The 17,781-nt window shown below is 47.1% G+C and overlaps 1 protein-coding gene across 2 annotated transcripts; it reads left to right on the top strand.

The window, feature by feature from the left end:
* Positions 1 to 3,156: 3,156 nt before the first annotated feature.
* Positions 3,157 to 10,339, top strand: meig1 (meiosis/spermiogenesis associated 1). Of its 2 annotated transcripts, XM_055653502.1 has the most exons (4): positions 3,157 to 3,303; positions 6,105 to 6,231; positions 8,007 to 8,179; positions 10,161 to 10,339. In XM_055653502.1, the coding sequence occupies exons 3-4, from the start codon at positions 8,021 to 8,023 to the stop codon at positions 10,287 to 10,289; spliced, it is 288 nt and encodes a 95-aa protein (XP_055509477.1). In that variant the 5' UTR covers positions 3,157 to 3,303; positions 6,105 to 6,231; positions 8,007 to 8,020; the 3' UTR covers positions 10,290 to 10,339. The 2 variants fall into 2 exon arrangements, with proteins under 2 accessions (XP_055509477.1, XP_055509479.1); XM_055653504.1 differs by lacking the exon at positions 6,105 to 6,231 and having other exon boundaries at positions 3,192 to 3,303.
* Positions 10,340 to 17,781: the final 7,442 nt, after the last annotated feature.

Consider the following 17,781-nt stretch of genomic DNA (forward strand, 5'->3'; position numbering starts at 1 on the left):
ACTCTATCCAAGCCTTCCACTATTCTGTACGTTTTAATGAGTTCCCCCTCATTCTTCTAAACTCCAGCGAGTACAGGCCTGGTGCTGACAAACACTCATCATATGTTAATGTACTTATTCCTGGGATCATTCTTGTCAACCTCCACTGGACCCTCTCCAGAGCCAGCACATCCTTCCTCAGATATGAGGCCCAATATTGCTCACAATATTCCAAATGCGGCCTGACCAGCGCCTTATAGAGTCTCAGCATTACATCCCTGTTTTTGTATTCTAGCCCTCTTGAAATAAATGCTGCTTTCTTTACTACCGATTCGACTGCAGATTAACTTTTTGGGAATCCTGCACCAGCTCCCAATTCCCTTTGCATCATCGATTTCTGGATTCCCTCCACATTTAGAAAATAGTCTACGACTTTATTCCTACTGCCAAAATGCATGACTCCACACTTTGCTACACTATATTCCATCTGCCACTTCTCTTCCCACTCTCCCAACCTGTCCAAGACCTTCTGCAGTCCCTGCTTACTCTACACTACCTCCACCTATTTTCTTATCATCCGCAAACTTGGCCACAAAGCCTTCAATCCCCTCGTCCAAAATTAAAATGCAGCGAGTAAGGCAGCAGGTCACAAATCTTCTCTGCAGAATAAAGATGGGTGGTGTTTCAGATCGGGACCCTTCTTCAGACTCTAAAGAAGGAGATTCCTGACCTGAAACGTCTGAAGATGGGCCTCGACCAAAAACATCTGCATTCTTTTTTCTCCAGAGATGCTGCCTGACTCGCTGAGTTACCCCAGCACTTTGTATCTGTCTTCGGTGTAAACCAGCATCTCCAGTCATAAAGTCAGTATTAGTGACAGAAGTAGAATTCAGCACAGCAAGTCTACTCCACCATTCAATCATGGCTGATCTATCTCTCCCTCCTAACCCCATTCTCCTGCCTTCTCCCCATAACCTCTGACACCCGTACTGATCAAGTTTGTCTGCAGGTGTGTGTTTCTTGAGCAGGATAAAGCCAAGGATTGCAGATGTCCCTAGGAGGGGAATGCAGTGTCCAGACAGGAGCTCTGGGCTCCCACGTATACACAGAGGAGTCAGATAATGTTTACGAGGATGTTGTCAGAACTAGAGGGTGTGAGCTACAGGGAGAGGTAGAGCAGGCTGGGTCTCTATTCCTTGGAGCGCAGGAGGAGGAGTGATCTTACAGAGGTGTATAAAATCATGAGAGGAATAGATAGGATAGACGCACAGAGTAGGGGAATCGAGGACCAGAGGACACAGGTTTAAGGTGAAGGGGAGAAAGATTTAATAGGTAACTTTTTTAACAGATTTATTCTGAGAGGTAACTTTTCCACACAAAGGGTGGTGGGTGTATGGAACAAGCTGCCAGAGGAGGTAGTTGAGGGTGGGACTATCCCATCGTTTAAGAAACAGTTAGACAGGTACATGGATAGGACAGGTTTGGAGGGATATGGGCCAAACGCGGGCAGGTTCAGTTTAATTTATTTCGTTTATTATCACATGTACAGTGAAAAGCCTTTATTGCGTGCTAACCAGTAAGCGGAAAGACAACACATGATTACAATCGAGCCATCCACAGTGTACAGATATATGATAGATACAAAAAGCTGGAGTAACTCAGTGGGACAGGTAGGGAACAGGGAAAGCAAGGGTTACTTGAAGGTAGAGAAACATGATAAGGTAATAACGTTTAGTGCAAGGTAAAGCCATTAAAGACCGATCAAAGATAATCCTAGGGTCTCCAATGAGGTAGATAGTAGTTCAGGACCGCTCTCTAGTTGTGGTAGGATGGTTCAGTTGCCTGATAACAGCTGGGAAGAAACTGACCCTGAATCTGGAGGTACACACCTAGAGAGTTGTGAATCTGTGGAATTCTCTACCACAGAAGGCAATGGAGGCCAATTCACTGGATGTTTTCAAGAGAGAGTTGGATTTAGCTCTTAGGGCTAACGGAATCAAGGGATATGGGGAGAAAGCAGGAACAGGGTACTGATTTTGGATGATCAGCCATGATCATATTGAATGGTGGTGCTGGCTCAAAGGGCCGAATGTCCTACTCCTGCGCCGATTTTTCTATGTTCTGTATTATGCCTATAATATTGTGTTGTGCTGAAGCAAGCAAGAATTTCATTGTCCTATCTGGAACACATGACAATAAACTCTCTTGACTTGACTTGATGTTTCTATGTTCTAGGTTTAAAGATGGCAGAGTCTGGGGATATGGGGAGAAGGCAGGAATGGGGTACTGATTTTGGATGATCAGCCATGATCACCTTGAATGGCGGTACTGGCTTGAAGGGCCGAATGGCCTCCACCTGCACCTACTGTCTATTGTTTCTACAGGTGTGATTCAGATTCAGATTCAGATTCAGATTCAATTTTAATTGTCATTGTCAGTGTACAGTACAGAGACAACGAAATGCATTTAGCATCTCCCTTGAAGAGCGACATAGCAAACGATTTGAATAAAAAAAAAATAAGTGTCCGGGGGGGGGGGGGGTGATTGGCAGTCACCGAGGTACGTTGTTGAGTAGAGTGACAGCCGCCGGAAAGAAGCTGTTCCTCGACCTGCTGGTCCGGCAACGGAGAGACCTGTAGCGCCTCCCGGATGGTAGGAGGGTAAACAGTCCATGGTTGGGGTGAGAGCAGTCCTTGGCGATGCTGAGCGCCCTCCGCAGACAGCGCTTGCTTTGGACAGACTCAATGGAGGGGAGCGTGGAACCGGTGATGCGTTGGGCAATTTTCACCACCCTCTGCAATGCCTTCCGGTCGGAGACAGAGCAGTTGCCATACCATACTGTGATGCAGTTGGTAAGGATGCTCTCGATGGTGCTGCAGCGGTAGAAGTTCACCAGAAGTGACTCGTGTAGCTGGGACATGTTGGCTGGTGTGGGCAAGTTGGGCTGAAGGGCCTGTTTCCATGCTGTATCACTCTATGAATAGTGTAGCTGGGACCTGTTGGCCGGTGTGGGCAAGTTGGGCTGAAGGGCCTGTTTCCACACTGTACCACTCACTCTAAGACTCTGGGCTGGCACTGACAGACAGACAGACAGGGGAGCCCTGCGCTGCCACACGCGGTGGGCGGGGAGTTCCACACGGACGTTACCCAGTGCTGGCAGAATATTGTAGCGTCAAACGTTGCCGAGCAACCGAGCACAACAACTCCATCAGCAAACTCCCAACGTCCGGGCTGCGACAGGAGCCGAGAGAGAGAGAGAGACTCACACACATACACACAGAGTGTGTGCGTCCTCGCTCACTGACAAGCCACAAGATACTCGCGGTAAGTATCCACCTCCAGAATACAGGGCGGTGGACAACATCGGGGGTGATAGAGAGAGAAATAAAGAAAGAAAGTGTGAGAGAGAGAAAGAAAGAGAAAAGAGAGAGAGAAGTTAGCTAGACTCAAGAGGAGTCTCGACCCGACATGCCACCCATCCATGTTCTCCACAGATGCTGCCTGACCCGCTGAGTTACTCCAGCACTCTTGTGTAATTTATTGCATAACTTCACCCAACCTCCCACAAAACCGGACCCGAGATTTCAGTTATGAATCTCCTCTCCCCTTGTCGAGGTTATTGGCAACCGTTCCCTTTTACTACCACCCCCATCCCTACCCCGCCCCCGCTCCCCAAGTATATGCTTTATGGAGGTGTACAAGGTCAAGAGAGGAAACAGACAGGGGAGTTTAATGGACAGTAGATACAAAATGCTGGAGAAACTCAGCGGGTGAGGCAGCATCTATGGAATAGGTGACGTTTCAGGTCGAGACTCTTCTTCAGACAATATACAGAGTCTTTTACCCAGAGTAGGGGAATCGAGAACTAAACTACAGATAGAAACATTGACAATAGGTGCAGGAGTAGGCCATTCAGCCCTTCGAGCCAGCACCGCCATTCAATATGATCATCTAGAATCAGTACCCCGTTCCTGCTTTCTCCCCATATCCCTTGATTCCGTTAGCCCTAAGAGCTAAATCTAACTCTTGAAAACTATTCATGCATTTATTTCATCAAGAACCAGAGGACGTGGGTTTAAAGTGAGGGGGGGGGGGGGGGGGGAGATTTAAAGGAACCTGAGGCAACAATTTTTTTCTATGTTTTTGTTTTTCATGTGGGTGTATGGAACGAGCTGCCTGAGTAGGTAATTGAGGCAGGACATGGAGAGGACAGGTGTATAGGGAAATGGGCCAACAGGCAGATGGGAAGAGTGTAGATGGGACATGATGGCCGATGTGGGCAAGTTGGGCCGAAGGGCCTGTTTCCACACTGTATCACTCTATGACTTTATCAGCAAACACATAACTCACTGCATTAATTCACACTGGTTAAGGTTTATTGTTGTCACGTGTAGCGAGGTACAGTGAAAAGCTTTGTTCTGCGTGCTGTCCAAACAGATCAGATAATACCAAACATAGATACAATCAAGTCAAACTCCAGTCCAATAGGTGGAGCAAAGGGGAAGATACAGAGTGCAGAATATAGTTCTCAGCATTGTAGCGCATCAGTTCCAGAGTCCAGTGTCCGCAATGGGGTAGAGGTGAATCGGACAGTACCCTAGCTTATGGAAGGACCGTTCAGAAGCCTGGTATCAGAGGGGAAGAAGGGTCTCGACCCAAAATGTTACCTATTCCTTCGCTCCATAGATGCTGTCTCACCCGCTGAGTTACTCCAGCATTTTTGTATACCTTCGATTTTTCCAGCATCTGCAGTTCTTCCTTAAACAGAGTGGAAGAAGCTGTTCCTGAGTCTGGTGGTGCCCGCTTGCAAGCTTCTGTTTAAGGCTGGTGATAGTTATTCAGACATAGCTGGATGTATGACTGAGCAAGATTAGATCAGCCTGATATACCATTACACACGTTTCACTGAAATGTACCCTGTATATAATTGATAATGCATGCGGTGATATAACAGGAGGCATTGACATGATGCTGTTCACTGTAGCAAGAATCTCATGACACCACATATTTAAAGAAGGGTCTCCACCCGAAAGCCCCCCTCTCCACACGCTGGCATTGAAACGCCCAACTCCAGTACGAAGGGGAGGACTGGACCTTGGACTAGTCCTTGATAATGGACTGGTCATGGATTATGCTGCAGGCCTTGCCGAGGCTGTGTGAGGTGTAGATGGAGTCAATGGAAGGGAATGTTGGTTCATGTGATGGTCTGGGCTGCAATTTTTTGCGGTCTCGGATGGAGCTGTTCCAAAACCGTGCTTATAGTTGTGGGGTCACCATTGGTAAAACTAACTTTTGATTCCAGCTTAATTGATTGTGAGAGAAATCAATCGAGGACTCGGACTGATGGAGAGCGAGACTTTAATACATGATATCACGGAGGGACTGCCCCGGGACATAGTTCCTCAAGTGTACAGACGGCACGGGATTATATACCACCGAACGAACAAGTATATGTGCACACCTTAAAACGCTAAGTCAGGGAGTCATAAACTACTGAAGTTACTCAGCGGGACAAGCAGCATCTCTGGAGAGAAGGAATAGGTGATGTTTCTGGGCGAGACCCTTTGTTTGCGATTTTATTGAAACCACCTAAATTACATTACTCAGACCCGTGCATCGGCACCTTTGGTTTTGCAGATAACAGACAATAACATCACACACAGAGAAACAGGTATCTGTACACAATGCTCCAATCATTTGGCCAAGGCATTCCTCAGAACAACGTGGCATCTGGAGCTTTGCAACACATGTCAACAATAGACAATAGGGGCAGGAGTAGAGGCCATTCGGCCCTTCCAGCCAGCAACGCCATTCAATGTGATCATGGCTGATCATCCCCAATCAGTACCCCGTTCCTGCCTTCTCCCCATATCCCCTGACTCCATTATCTTTAAGAGCCCTATCTAACTCTCTCTTGAAAGTTTCCAGAGAACCTGCCTCCACCGCCCTCTGAGGCAGAGAATTCCACAGACTCACAACTCTCTGTGTGAAAAAGTGTTTCCTCACCTCCATTCTAAATGGTTTACCCCTTATTCTTAAACTGTGGCCCCTGGTTCTGGACTCCCCCCAACAAGCAGAACAGTTAAAGTTGAGCAAACTGAGTGTCGTGACTTTCCATTGCACAGGCAGCGGTTGTTGGTGTGATTTGAACGCGTGTCCTTCGATCGCCAGTCCAGTGACAGCTCCTCTCGGACGTCGCGGATGAGAGAGTGGGACTCAGTTCTGCCAAACCCAGTCCAACCAGTTGACCGGGTAAGTTCCAGATGCCTGCACGATGGAACCGCAGGGATCTTGCGCAAAGCACAAAGTGCTGGACGAACTCAGTGGGTCAGACAGCATCTGTGGCGGGAGAGGTTCGAAACATAGAATATAGGTGCAGGAGTAGGCCATCCGGCCCTTCGAGCCAGCACCGCCATTCAATATGATCAAGAATGATCATCAAAATCAGTACCCCGTTCCTGCTTTCTCCCCATATCCCTTGATTCCGTTAGCCCTAAGAGCTAACTCTCTCTTGAAAACATCCAAAGAATTGGCCTCCATTGCCTTCTGTGGCAGACAATTCGCAGATTCACAACTCTCTTGGGTGAAAAAGGTTTCCCTCATCTCAGTCCTAAATGGCCGACCCCTTATTCTTAAACTGGTTCTGGACTCCCCCAACATTGGGAGCATTTTTCCTGCATCTAGCCTGTCCAATCCCTTAAGAATTTAATATGTTTCTATAAGATCCCCTCTCAACCTAAATTCCAGTGAATACAAGCCCAGTCGACCCATTCTTTCATCATATGTCAGTCACGCCATCCTGGGAATTAACCTGGTGAACCTACGCTGCACTCCCTCAATAGCAAAAATGTCCTTCCTCAAAGTAGGGGACCAGAACTGCACACAATACTCCAGGTGCGGCCTCACCAGGGCCCTGTACAACTGCAGTAGGACCTCCTTGCTCCAAAACTCAAATCCTCTCTTGAAGAAGGATCCCGACTAGAAACATCACCTGTCCATTCCCTCCACAGATGTTGTCTGACCCGCTGAGTTCCTCCAGCACTTTCTAATTGTCGTGTGGTGGGTGGTAACAACCAGTGACCCTGGCTAATCGGATAGGAAAGGTTTAGTGATAGGCACCAAATGTGGAGTGGGAGGATTAGTGTCGATGGGGCATCTTGGTCAGTGTGGGCAAGTTGGACAAAGGACACAGAAGCTTGAAAGCGCGCACCACCAGACTCAGGAACAGCTTCTTCCCCTCTGTTATCAGGCTTCTGAACGGTCCTTCCATAAGCTAGGGTGCTGTCTGATTCACCTCTACCACTGGCGTCAGTAGTGGGGAAGATGCTTGAGTCGATTATTAAAGATGTAATAGCAGCGCATTTGGAAAGCAGTGGCAGGATCGGTCAAAGTCAGCATGGATTTATGAAATGGAAATCAAGCTTGACTAATCTTCTGGAATTTTTTGAGGTTGTAACAAGTAGAATGGATAAGGGAGAGCCAGTGGATGTGGTGTATCTGGAGTGCTGGAGTAACTCAGAGTAACTCAGCGGGTCAGGCAGCATCTGTGGAGAACATGGATAGGTGATGTTTCACAGAGTGCTGGAGTAACTCAGCGGGTCAGGCAGCATCTGTGGAGAACATGGATAGGTAACGTATCACAGAGTGCTGGAGTAACTCAGCGGGTCAGGCAGCATCTGTGGAGAACATGGATAGGTGATGTTTCACAGAGTGCTGGAGTAACTCAGCGGGTTAGGCAGCATCTGTGGAGAACATGGATAGGTGACGTTTCACAGAGTGCTGGAGTAACTCAGCGGGTCAGGCAGCATCTGTGGAGAACATGGATAGGTGACGTTTCACAGAGTGCTGGAGTATCTCAGCAGGTCAGGCAGCATCTGTGGAGAACATGGATAGGTGACGTTTCACAGAGTGCTGGAGTATCTCAGCAGGTCAGGCAGCATCTGTGGAGAACATGGATAGGAGATGTTTTGGATCGGATCCCTTCTTCAGACCAGTACATAAAAAATGTTCTTGCTTCTGCTCTTCAGGTATTTTTTACATTATGTCGCTACACACCTTTGGACCTGATGGAATGGAAGTTAAACCAAAGTTCATGAGTCGGGCCAAACATTGGACTGAAGAAATAGAAAACTTGTACAGGTTCCAACAAGCTGGATATAGGGATGAAATAGAATACAAGCAAATTAAGAAAGTTGATGGGGTATGTTATTTTTGTGTATTCTGTTTATAACGTGTGGCCTCTGCTGGCAAGGCTAGCATTTATTCCCCATCCTCAATTGCCCTTGAGACATAAAATGTAGAAACAAGGAATCGCAGTTGCTGGTTTACAAAAAAGGACACAGAGTGCTGGAGTAACTCAGCGGTCAGGCAGCATCTGGAGAACATGGATTGGAAATATTTTGGATTGGGACCCTTCTACAGACTTTTCTTGGGGTGGCACGGTGGCGCAGCGGTAGAGCTGCTGCCTCACAGCGCCAGAGACCCGGGTTCGATCCTGACTACGGGGTTGTCTGAACGGAGTTTGTGTGTTCTCCCCGTGACCTGTGTGGGTTTCCTCCGGGTGCTCCGGTTTCCTCCTACACTACAAAGACATACAGGTTTGTAGGTTAATTGGGCCTCTGTGAATTGTCCCTAGTGTGTGTAGGATAGTGCTAGTATACAGGGTGATCGCTGGTCGGTGCGGATGCGGTGGGCCGAAGGGCCTGTTTCTGCACTGTATCTCTAAATTAAACTAAACAGTCAAGCCAAACACAGGCACAATAGGTGGAATGCAGAGAAGGATACCAGAGTGCAGAATATAGGAAGGGTTTCGCCCTGAAATGTCATTCACTCCTTTTCTCCAGAGGTGCTGCCTGTCCCGCTGAGTTACTCCAGCATTTCGTGTCTGTCTGCAGAATATAGTTCTCAGGCTAAATTTCTTGAGTTTAGTTTATTTAGCTCCTGCAGTTCCTTGTTTCTACGATATAGAGACTTACAAAATTCTTAAGGGGTTGGACAGGCTAGATGCAGGAAGATTGTTCCCGATGTTGGGGAAGTCCAGAACAAGGGATCACAGTTTAAGGATAAGGGGAAAATCTTTTAGGACCGAGATGAGGAAAACATTTTTCACACAGAGAGTGGTGAATCTCTGGAATTCTATGCCACAGAAGGTAGTTGAGGCCAGTTCATTGGCTATATTTAAGAGGGAGTTAGATGTGGCCCTTGTGGTTAAAGGGATCAGGGATTATGGAGAGAAGGCAGGTACAGGATACTGAGTTGGATGATCAGCCATGATCATATTGAATGGCGGTGCTGGCTCGAAGGGCCGAATGGCCTACTCCTGCACCTATTTTCTATGTTTCTATGTTTCTATGTTTTAATTGCCATTTTGTACCTGCAAACAAACTTGATTTTGTAAAATAAATGCCTCAACGTGATTCCTGATCACCTCGATTCCTGCACTAGATTGAACCACAGCCAGAGATCGGGAAATGTACCAAGAAACGTGCCTTTTAGTTCAGTTTAGTTTATTGTCACGTGTACCAAGGTGCAGTGAAAAGCTTCTGTTGCGTGCTAGACTGTCAGCCCTCTTTAGCACTCTGCCGTAGGTTTAGTTTAGTTTAGAGATACGGCATGGAAAAGTGCTCTTCGACCCACCGAGTCCACGCCGAGCAGCGATCCCCGCACACTAGCGCTATCCTACACACACTAGGGACAATTTACAATTTTCATTGAAGCCAATTAACCTACAAACCTGCACGTCTTTGGGAGGAAACGGGAGCACCCGGAGAAAACCCACGCGGTCACTGGGAGAACAAACAAACTCCGTACAGACAGCACCCGAAGTCAGGTTTGAACTCGGGTCTCTGGCGCTGTGAGGCAGCAACTCTACTGCTGCGCCACCATGCTGCCTTCTCTATGACCATCTGCAGAATATAGCTCCAGCCTAAATGTCCTGAGTTTATTGTCACGTGTACCGAGGTACAGTGAAAAGCTTCCAGTCAGCGGGAAGACAATACATGATTACAATGGAGCCGTTTACAGTGTCCAGATACGTGATAAAGGATTAAGGTTTAGTGCAAGGTAAAGCCAGTAAAGTTGGATCTGTTGAGTGCTGTCCAGCCAGCGCTCTTCAGCACTGCGCCGCGGGTCTGAGTTAATGACATGAAGTGCGACAAGACTGAGATGTTGTGTTGATGCAGGTAGATCGCTGGCCGGAGACAGGATATGTGAAGAAGCTACAGAGACGTGACAATACCTTCTATTACTACAGCAGGAAAAGGGAATGTGAGGACAACGATGTTCAAAAAGTCAAGGTCTACGCCTATTGAACCAATCTTGTTCACCACACTTTTTAGTGTAAATAAATCAGTTACAAAGTTATTTGGTTGGATGGTTTTCATCCTCAAAGTTGTGATTCTCCTTCCTGTTCAGGTTAAAAGTTAACGGAAATGTATTACACTCAAGCCATGCTTATAAAAGCTAACCTGGCAGGTAGACACAAAATGGTGGAGTAACTCAGCGGGTCAGGCAGCATCACTGGCTAGAAGGAATGTGTGACGTTTCAGGTCGAGACCCTTCTTCAGACTGAGAGTCAGGGGAGAGGGAGACACAGAGATAGGGAAGGGTAAGGAGTGAAAACGAGAAATCTTTATGAGGATGTTGCCAGGACTAGAGGGTGTGAGCTTTAGGGAGAGGTTGTGCAGGCTGGGTCTCTATTCCATGGAGTGTAGGAAGATGAGGGGAGACCTTATAGAGGTGTACAAAATCATGAGAGGAATAGATCGGGTAGATGCACAGAGCCTTTTACCCTGAGTATGGGAATCAAGGACCGGAGGACATAGGTTTAAGGTGAAGGGGAAAAGATTTAATAGGAATCCGAGGGGTAACATTTTCATACAGAGGTTGGGTGGTGGGTGTATGGAACAAGATGCCAGAGGAGGTAGTTGAGGCTGGGACTTTCTCATCGTTTAAGAAACAGTTGGACAGGAACATGGATAGGACGGGTTTGGAGGGATATGGACCAAACGCAGGCAGGTGGGACTAGTGTAGCTGGGGCATTGTTGGCCGATGTGGGCGAGTTGGGCCGAAGGGCCTGTTTCCACACTGTATCACTCTATGACTCTAAAGGGGATGGAGATCAAGGAAAATCTCCAATGGTTCCTTGTTAGCTGAGGGGAAGGTGACAACGAGGCGGACAATCGGTAAAAATTAAACAGGAGTACAGTGAAACTAATCGGAGAACTAATGGGGGAAGGATGGAGAGAGAGGGAAAGAAAGGGTTACTTGAAGTTAGAGGTCATTTTTCATACCGCTGGGTTGTAACCTGCAGGTGATGGCTCTGTGTTTAGTTTAGAGATACAGTGCGGAAACATGCCCTTCGGCCCACTAGGTCTGTACCGACCAGCGATCCACCCCGCACACTAGCACTGTCCTACTCACAAGGGACAATTTACAATTTTTACCAAAGCCAAATTAGCTTACAAACCTGCACGTTTTTGGAGTGTGGGAAGGAACCAAACCCACGCAGGTCACGGGGAGAACATACAAACTCCGTACAGACAGGATGGAACCCGGATCTCTGGTGCTGTGAGGCAGCAACTCTACCCACTGCGCCACCGTGCTGCCCCAAATCACTGCTGAGCTTCATTTACTTAAACTGGGAGGCAGCGTAGGTGGCTCTAGGTTTTTCTTCACACTATTAGCATTTTTTTTTGTTTATCACTTTTAATTTCTCATTTATTTTCAACACTGAAGTAAATTGAGGTATTATTATTAAATCTGAAAATGAAAGGCAATTTATTAGACCAGAGAAATTTAATTGATTAAAAGATATAGCGTGGAATCAGCTCACCGAGTCCATGCCGACCAGCGATCACCGTACACACTAGTTCTATGTTATCCCACTTTCTCATCCACTCCCTACGCACTAGGGGGCAATTTACAGAGGGGCCGATTAACCTACAAACCCGCACGTCTTTGGTATGTGGGAGGAAACCGAAGCACCCGGAGAAAACCCACGCAGGTCACGGGAAGAACATACAAACTCCACACACACAGACAGCAACCGAGGTCAGGATCGAACCCGGGTCTCCGGAGCTGTGAGGCAGCGGCTTTACCCGCTGCACGATATTACAACAAGTGGTAGATCAATGGTTCGTGTTTTAAAACCTTTATGATTCTGTCCTATTAAACGGCCAGTTTGATGTGAGGGACCTGTTCAGTGCATTTGTACACACTGAACTCTGTTTTATGAAGGTGTTCAGCACCTGATTACAGGTACATTCATAGTTTAATTTAGGGATACAGAGCGGAAACGGGCCCTTCAGCCCACCGAGTCCACAACGACCAGTGATCCCCGCACACTAGACTATCCTACACACACTAGGGACAATTTACATTCATACCAAGGCAATTAACCTACAAAGCCGCACGTCTTTGGAGTGTGGGAGGAAACCGGAGGTCCTGGTGAAAACCCACGCAGGTCACGGGGAGAACTTACAAACTCCGTACAGACAGCACCCGTAGTCAGGATCGAACCTTGGTCTCTGGCACTGTACGCTCTGTAAGGTGGCGACTCTACCGTGGCCACGTTGGTGACATTTCGGGTCGGAACCCTTCTACAGATTGTCAAGAGTGTTTTATTGTCATATGTCCCGGACAGGACAAGGATATTCTTACTTGCTTTTACGATTGGGAGGAGGTCAATAAATAAAACAAAATGTGCATTGTCCAGGAAAGAGTTTCAAATCTAGAACTGATGTGTTTATTAATTTAGTTTAGTTTAGAGATAATTTAGTTTAGTTTCGAGATAAAGCACGGAAACATGGCCTTTGGCTCACTGAGTCTAAGCTAAACAACAATCATCCATAAAGTACTTCTATCCCACACACTAGGGACAATTTACAGAAGCCAATTAACCTACAAACCTGCACGTCTTTGGAATGTGGAAGGAAGCAGGAGCGCCAGAGGAAACCCACGCAGGTCACGGGGAGAACGTACAAACTCTGTACCGACAGCACCCGTAGTCAGGATGAAACCCGGGTCTCTGGCGCTGTGAGGCAGCAACTCTACCGCTGCGCCACCGTGCTGCCAATAGTTTGGGGTTAAAATGGGAAGAGGGGTTCCTAAAATGCAGCTCAGACCTTACCTCGCCCAACACATAAAGGATGTATTGTCAGATCTGCTCAGATAACAGGAGAGAATGAGGCAACTAGTGAGGTTTGCATGAATGGGAACTTACAGAGATTAAGCAGTCTCAGTGATTTCACTCTCCATTGAAAGATAGACACAAAATGCCGGAGTAACTCAAGGACAGGCAGCATCTGTGGGGAGAAGGAATGGGTGACGTTTCGGGTTGAGACCCTTCTTCAGACTTTGAGCAGTTTCCAAAGTACCTCGATCCCCAAATACTGACATGTTCTCTGAAATGTTCACAACCGCCTGCAATCACCCATTTACAACGGTTCCTCCATTGCAATGAAGCACCAGCAGATGGAACCAGTATGAGATTTTTTATGTGCAGGAAGGAACTGCAGATGCTGGTTTACACCGAAGGTAGACACAAAAAGCTGGAGTAACTCAGTAGGATGGGCAGCATCTCTGGAGAGAAGGAATGGGTGACGTTTCGGGGTTGAGACCCTTCTTCTAACTTTTGGGCAGTTGCCAAAGTCCCTCGATCCCCAAATGCTGACATGTTGTCTGAAATATTTTATGATTTTTCTCTCTTCTAGCTTTCATTCCACCCAATCGCTGTGGACTTGGTGGGCCGAAGGGGCCTGCTTCCACACTGTCTCTCTAAACTAAACTACACTCAGCCTCCATATATAATAGAATTGCGCCCTAGAGTCTAAATTCACATTTAGAAGTCTGCAACTATAACTTATCCGACTGAAGAGATTGAAGAAGAGGGAAAAGATCGCAATTGCATTTGCAAAGGTTTACTGATCTTCCCTGGAGCAACAGCTTGACAAATTGCTCCTTATACTCAGATTAAGCTAAGATACTGGCTGCTTGCATCACTCCCCCACAGGGCCAACCTCACATGATGTAGTTAAAACTCCATTTCACCAATTCAGCAGGACGACCTTAATCAGTGATCTTGACAGCCCACGAGTAAACCTACGTGTGATGACTTCATTCAGTTGAAGATAAGGTGACATACTGATTCAAATACAAAATAAAGTTATCTTGAAAAACACAAAGTACTGGAGGAACTCAGCGGGTCAGGCAGCATCTATGGAGGGCCATGGACAGACGACATTTCGGGTCGGGATCCTTCTTCAGACTGAAAGGTAAGAGGTATGTGGGGGGACTGGATGCAGGAAAAGGCCACAACAATTCAGGGCCATCAACAGATGACCTCAGGAGGAGGGAGCCCACAATGGCCCATTGTTGGCAGGTGAAGATGTGCTAATGAGAGGATGTGAACAGTGGAACTGGTAGGACGACTAAGATGAGGGAGGCTGAAGAGATGTTAAGGGGAGGGAATGCACAAGTTCTTATTGAAATTAGAGATATCAATATTCATCCACTGGGTTGTAACTATCCCAATGCTGTACAGACCTATAGAGAACAAAAGCTAATCATTTAGCATATTCTCTTAACATAATATTGCAGATGTTGGAAAGATCTGAAAGATTATTGTGTAAAAAGGAACTGCTGATGCTGGTTTAAACTGGATAGACACAAAAAGCTGGAGTAACTCAGCGGGACAAGCAGCATCTCTGGAGAGAAAAGATGGGCGACGTTTCGGGTCGAGACCCTTCTTCAGACTGATATTGATCTGAAACATTAACCCTGCACCTCTCTTAACAGATGCTGCCTGATCTGTGAATGTTTCACTGCTTTCTCTGAAGTATCCTGTTTTCATAGCCACTCAGCATGGAACCAGGCCCTTCAGCCCAACTTGCGCACACTGACCAACATGTCCCATCTACACTTGTCCTACCTACCTGTATTTGGCCCATATCCCTCGAAAACTGTCCTATCCATGTACCTATCTAAATGTTTCATGAACGTTGCAATAATATCTGCCTCAACTACCACCTCCAGCAGCTTGTTCCATACACCCATCGTTCTCTGTGTGAAAAGGATACCCCTCATGTACCTATTAAATCTTTCCCCCTTCATCTTAAACCTATGTCCTCTGGTTCCCGATTCCCCTATTCTGGGCAAGAGACTGTGTGTCTACCCGATCTATTCCCCTCATGATTTTGTACACCTCCATAAGATCTCCCCTCATCCTGCTGCACTCCATGGAATAGAGACCCAGCCTACTTGAGTTCTGTCAACATCCTTGTAAATCTTCTCTGTATCCTATATCTCTTGTTTCCCTTATCCCTAACCAGTCTAAAGAAGGGTCTCGACCCGAAACGTCACCCATTCCTTCTCTCCAGAGATGCTGCCTGTCCCGCTGAGTTACTTCAGCTTTTTCCAAGAAGACCAAGGAGCTCATTGTAGACTTCAGGAAGTCCAGAGGCGGCACGCATACCCCCATCCACATTAACGGGACGGAGGTGGAACGTGTTTCTAGCTTCAGGTTCCTGGGAGTCAACATCTCCGATGACCTCTCTTGGACCCACAATACCTCTACTCTGATCAAGAAGGCTCATCAGCGTCTCTTCTTCCTGAGGAGACTGAAGAAGGTCCATCTGTCTCCTCAGATCCTGGTGAACTTCTACCGCTGCACCATCGAGAGCATCCTTACCAACTGCATCACAGTATGGTATGGCAACTGCTCTGTCTCCGACCGGAAGGCATTGCAGAGGGTGGTGAAAATTGCCCAACGCATCACCGGTTCCACGCTCCCCTCCATTGAGTCTGTCCAAAGCAAGCGCTGTCTGCGGAGGGCGCTCAGCATCGCCAAGGACTGCTCTCACCCCAACCATGGACTGTTTACCCTCCTACCATCCGGGAGGCGCTACAGGTCTCTCCGTTGCCGAACTAGCAGGTCGAGGAACAGCTTCTTTCCGGCGGCTGTCACTCTACTCAACAACGTACCTCGGTGACTGCCAATCACCACCCCCCCCCTCCCACTTACACTTATTTTTTTTTAATTCAAATCGTTTGCTATGTCGCTCTTCAAGGGAGATGCTAAATGCATTTCGTTCTCTGTACTGTACACTGACAATGACAATTAAATTGAATCTGAATCTGAATCTGAATCTTTTTGTGTCTAGTCTCTGTACCCTTTCCAGCTTGGCAACATCTTTCCTGCAACATGGTGCCCAGACTGAAATCAGTTCTTTCCTTCGGACTGTTTTCTGTTCTGACAGACCACTTGTTTCACGGTCAACATTATTGGATTAGCATTTTAATTCAGATTTATTAACTAAATTTAATTTTCCTAACTACCATGATGAGATCTGATCTCTCTCCTCTGTTAACAGTGCGATAATATTTGTCATTTCATAAAGATTAGACAGATAATTGAGATCTATTTTTCCCATGGTTTGGATATCAAAAACACGAGGGCACGGGTTTGAGAAGGAACTGCAGATGCTGGTTTACACCGAAGATGGACACAAAATGCTGGAGTAACTCAATAGGCAGGCAGCATCTCTGGAAAGAAGAAATGGGTGATCGAAATCCTTCATGAGACTGGACACGGGTTTAAGGTGAGAGGAAGGAGTATTACAGGGAATCTGAGGGATAAATTTATTTTTCACACTGAGAACGGTTGATATCGAAAATGCAATGACACAGGAGGTGTTAGAATCAGACACGATTACCACACACTGCACTCAGATATACCCTCACCCCCTCAAATATACCTCACCCCTCAAATATACCTCACCCCTCAAATATACCCTCACCCTCAAATATACCCTCACCCTCAAATATACCCTCACCCCTCAAATATACCCTCACCCTCAAATATACCCTCACCCTCAAATATACCCTCACCCCTCAAATATACCCTCATCCCCTCAAATATACCCTCACCCCCTCAAATATACCCTCACCCTCAAATATACCCTCACCCTCAAATATACCCTCACCCTCACCCCCTCAAATATACCCTCACCCCTCAAATACACCTCACCCCTCAAATATACCCCCACCCTCAAATATACCCTCACCCCCTCAAATATACCCTCCTCACCCCCTCAAAATATATACCCCCTCACCCCACTCAAATATACCCTCACCCTCACCCCCCTCAAATATATACCCTCACCCCTCAAATATACCCTCACCCCTCAAATCAAATATACCCCCTCACCCCCCCTCAAATATACCCTCACCCTCTCAAAAATATACCCTCACCCTCAAATATACCCTCACCCCCCCTCAAATATACCCTCACCCTCAAAATATCCTCACCCCCTCAAATATACCCTCACCCCCAAAATATACCCTCACCCTCAAATATACCCTCACCCTCAAATATACCCTCACCCTCAAATATACCCTGCACCCCCTCAAATATACCCTGCACCCCCTCAAATATACCCTCACCCTCAAATATACCCTCACCCCCTCAAATATACCCCACCCTCAAATATACCCTCACCTCACCCTCAAATATACCCTCACCCCTCAAATATACCCTCCCCTCACCCTCAAATATACCCTCACCCCACCCCCTCAAATGTACCTCATCACCTCAAATATACCCTGCACCCCCCCCTCAAATATACCCTGCACCCCCCAAATCAAATATTCCTCACCCCCTCAAATATACCCCCATCCCCTCACCATCAGACACTACTGCTACTGCAGCACAGCCACCAACAGCGGGTAGGCTGGGCTAACTCATCTCACCTCACCTCACCTCGGCTGTCGGGTTGGTCTGGGGTCGGACCAGACCGTGCCTCA

This window comes from Leucoraja erinacea, chromosome 22, assembly GCF_028641065.1.
Source record: "Leucoraja erinacea ecotype New England chromosome 22, Leri_hhj_1, whole genome shotgun sequence".
In the NCBI taxonomy this organism is placed as follows: domain Eukaryota; kingdom Metazoa; phylum Chordata; class Chondrichthyes; order Rajiformes; family Rajidae; genus Leucoraja; species Leucoraja erinaceus.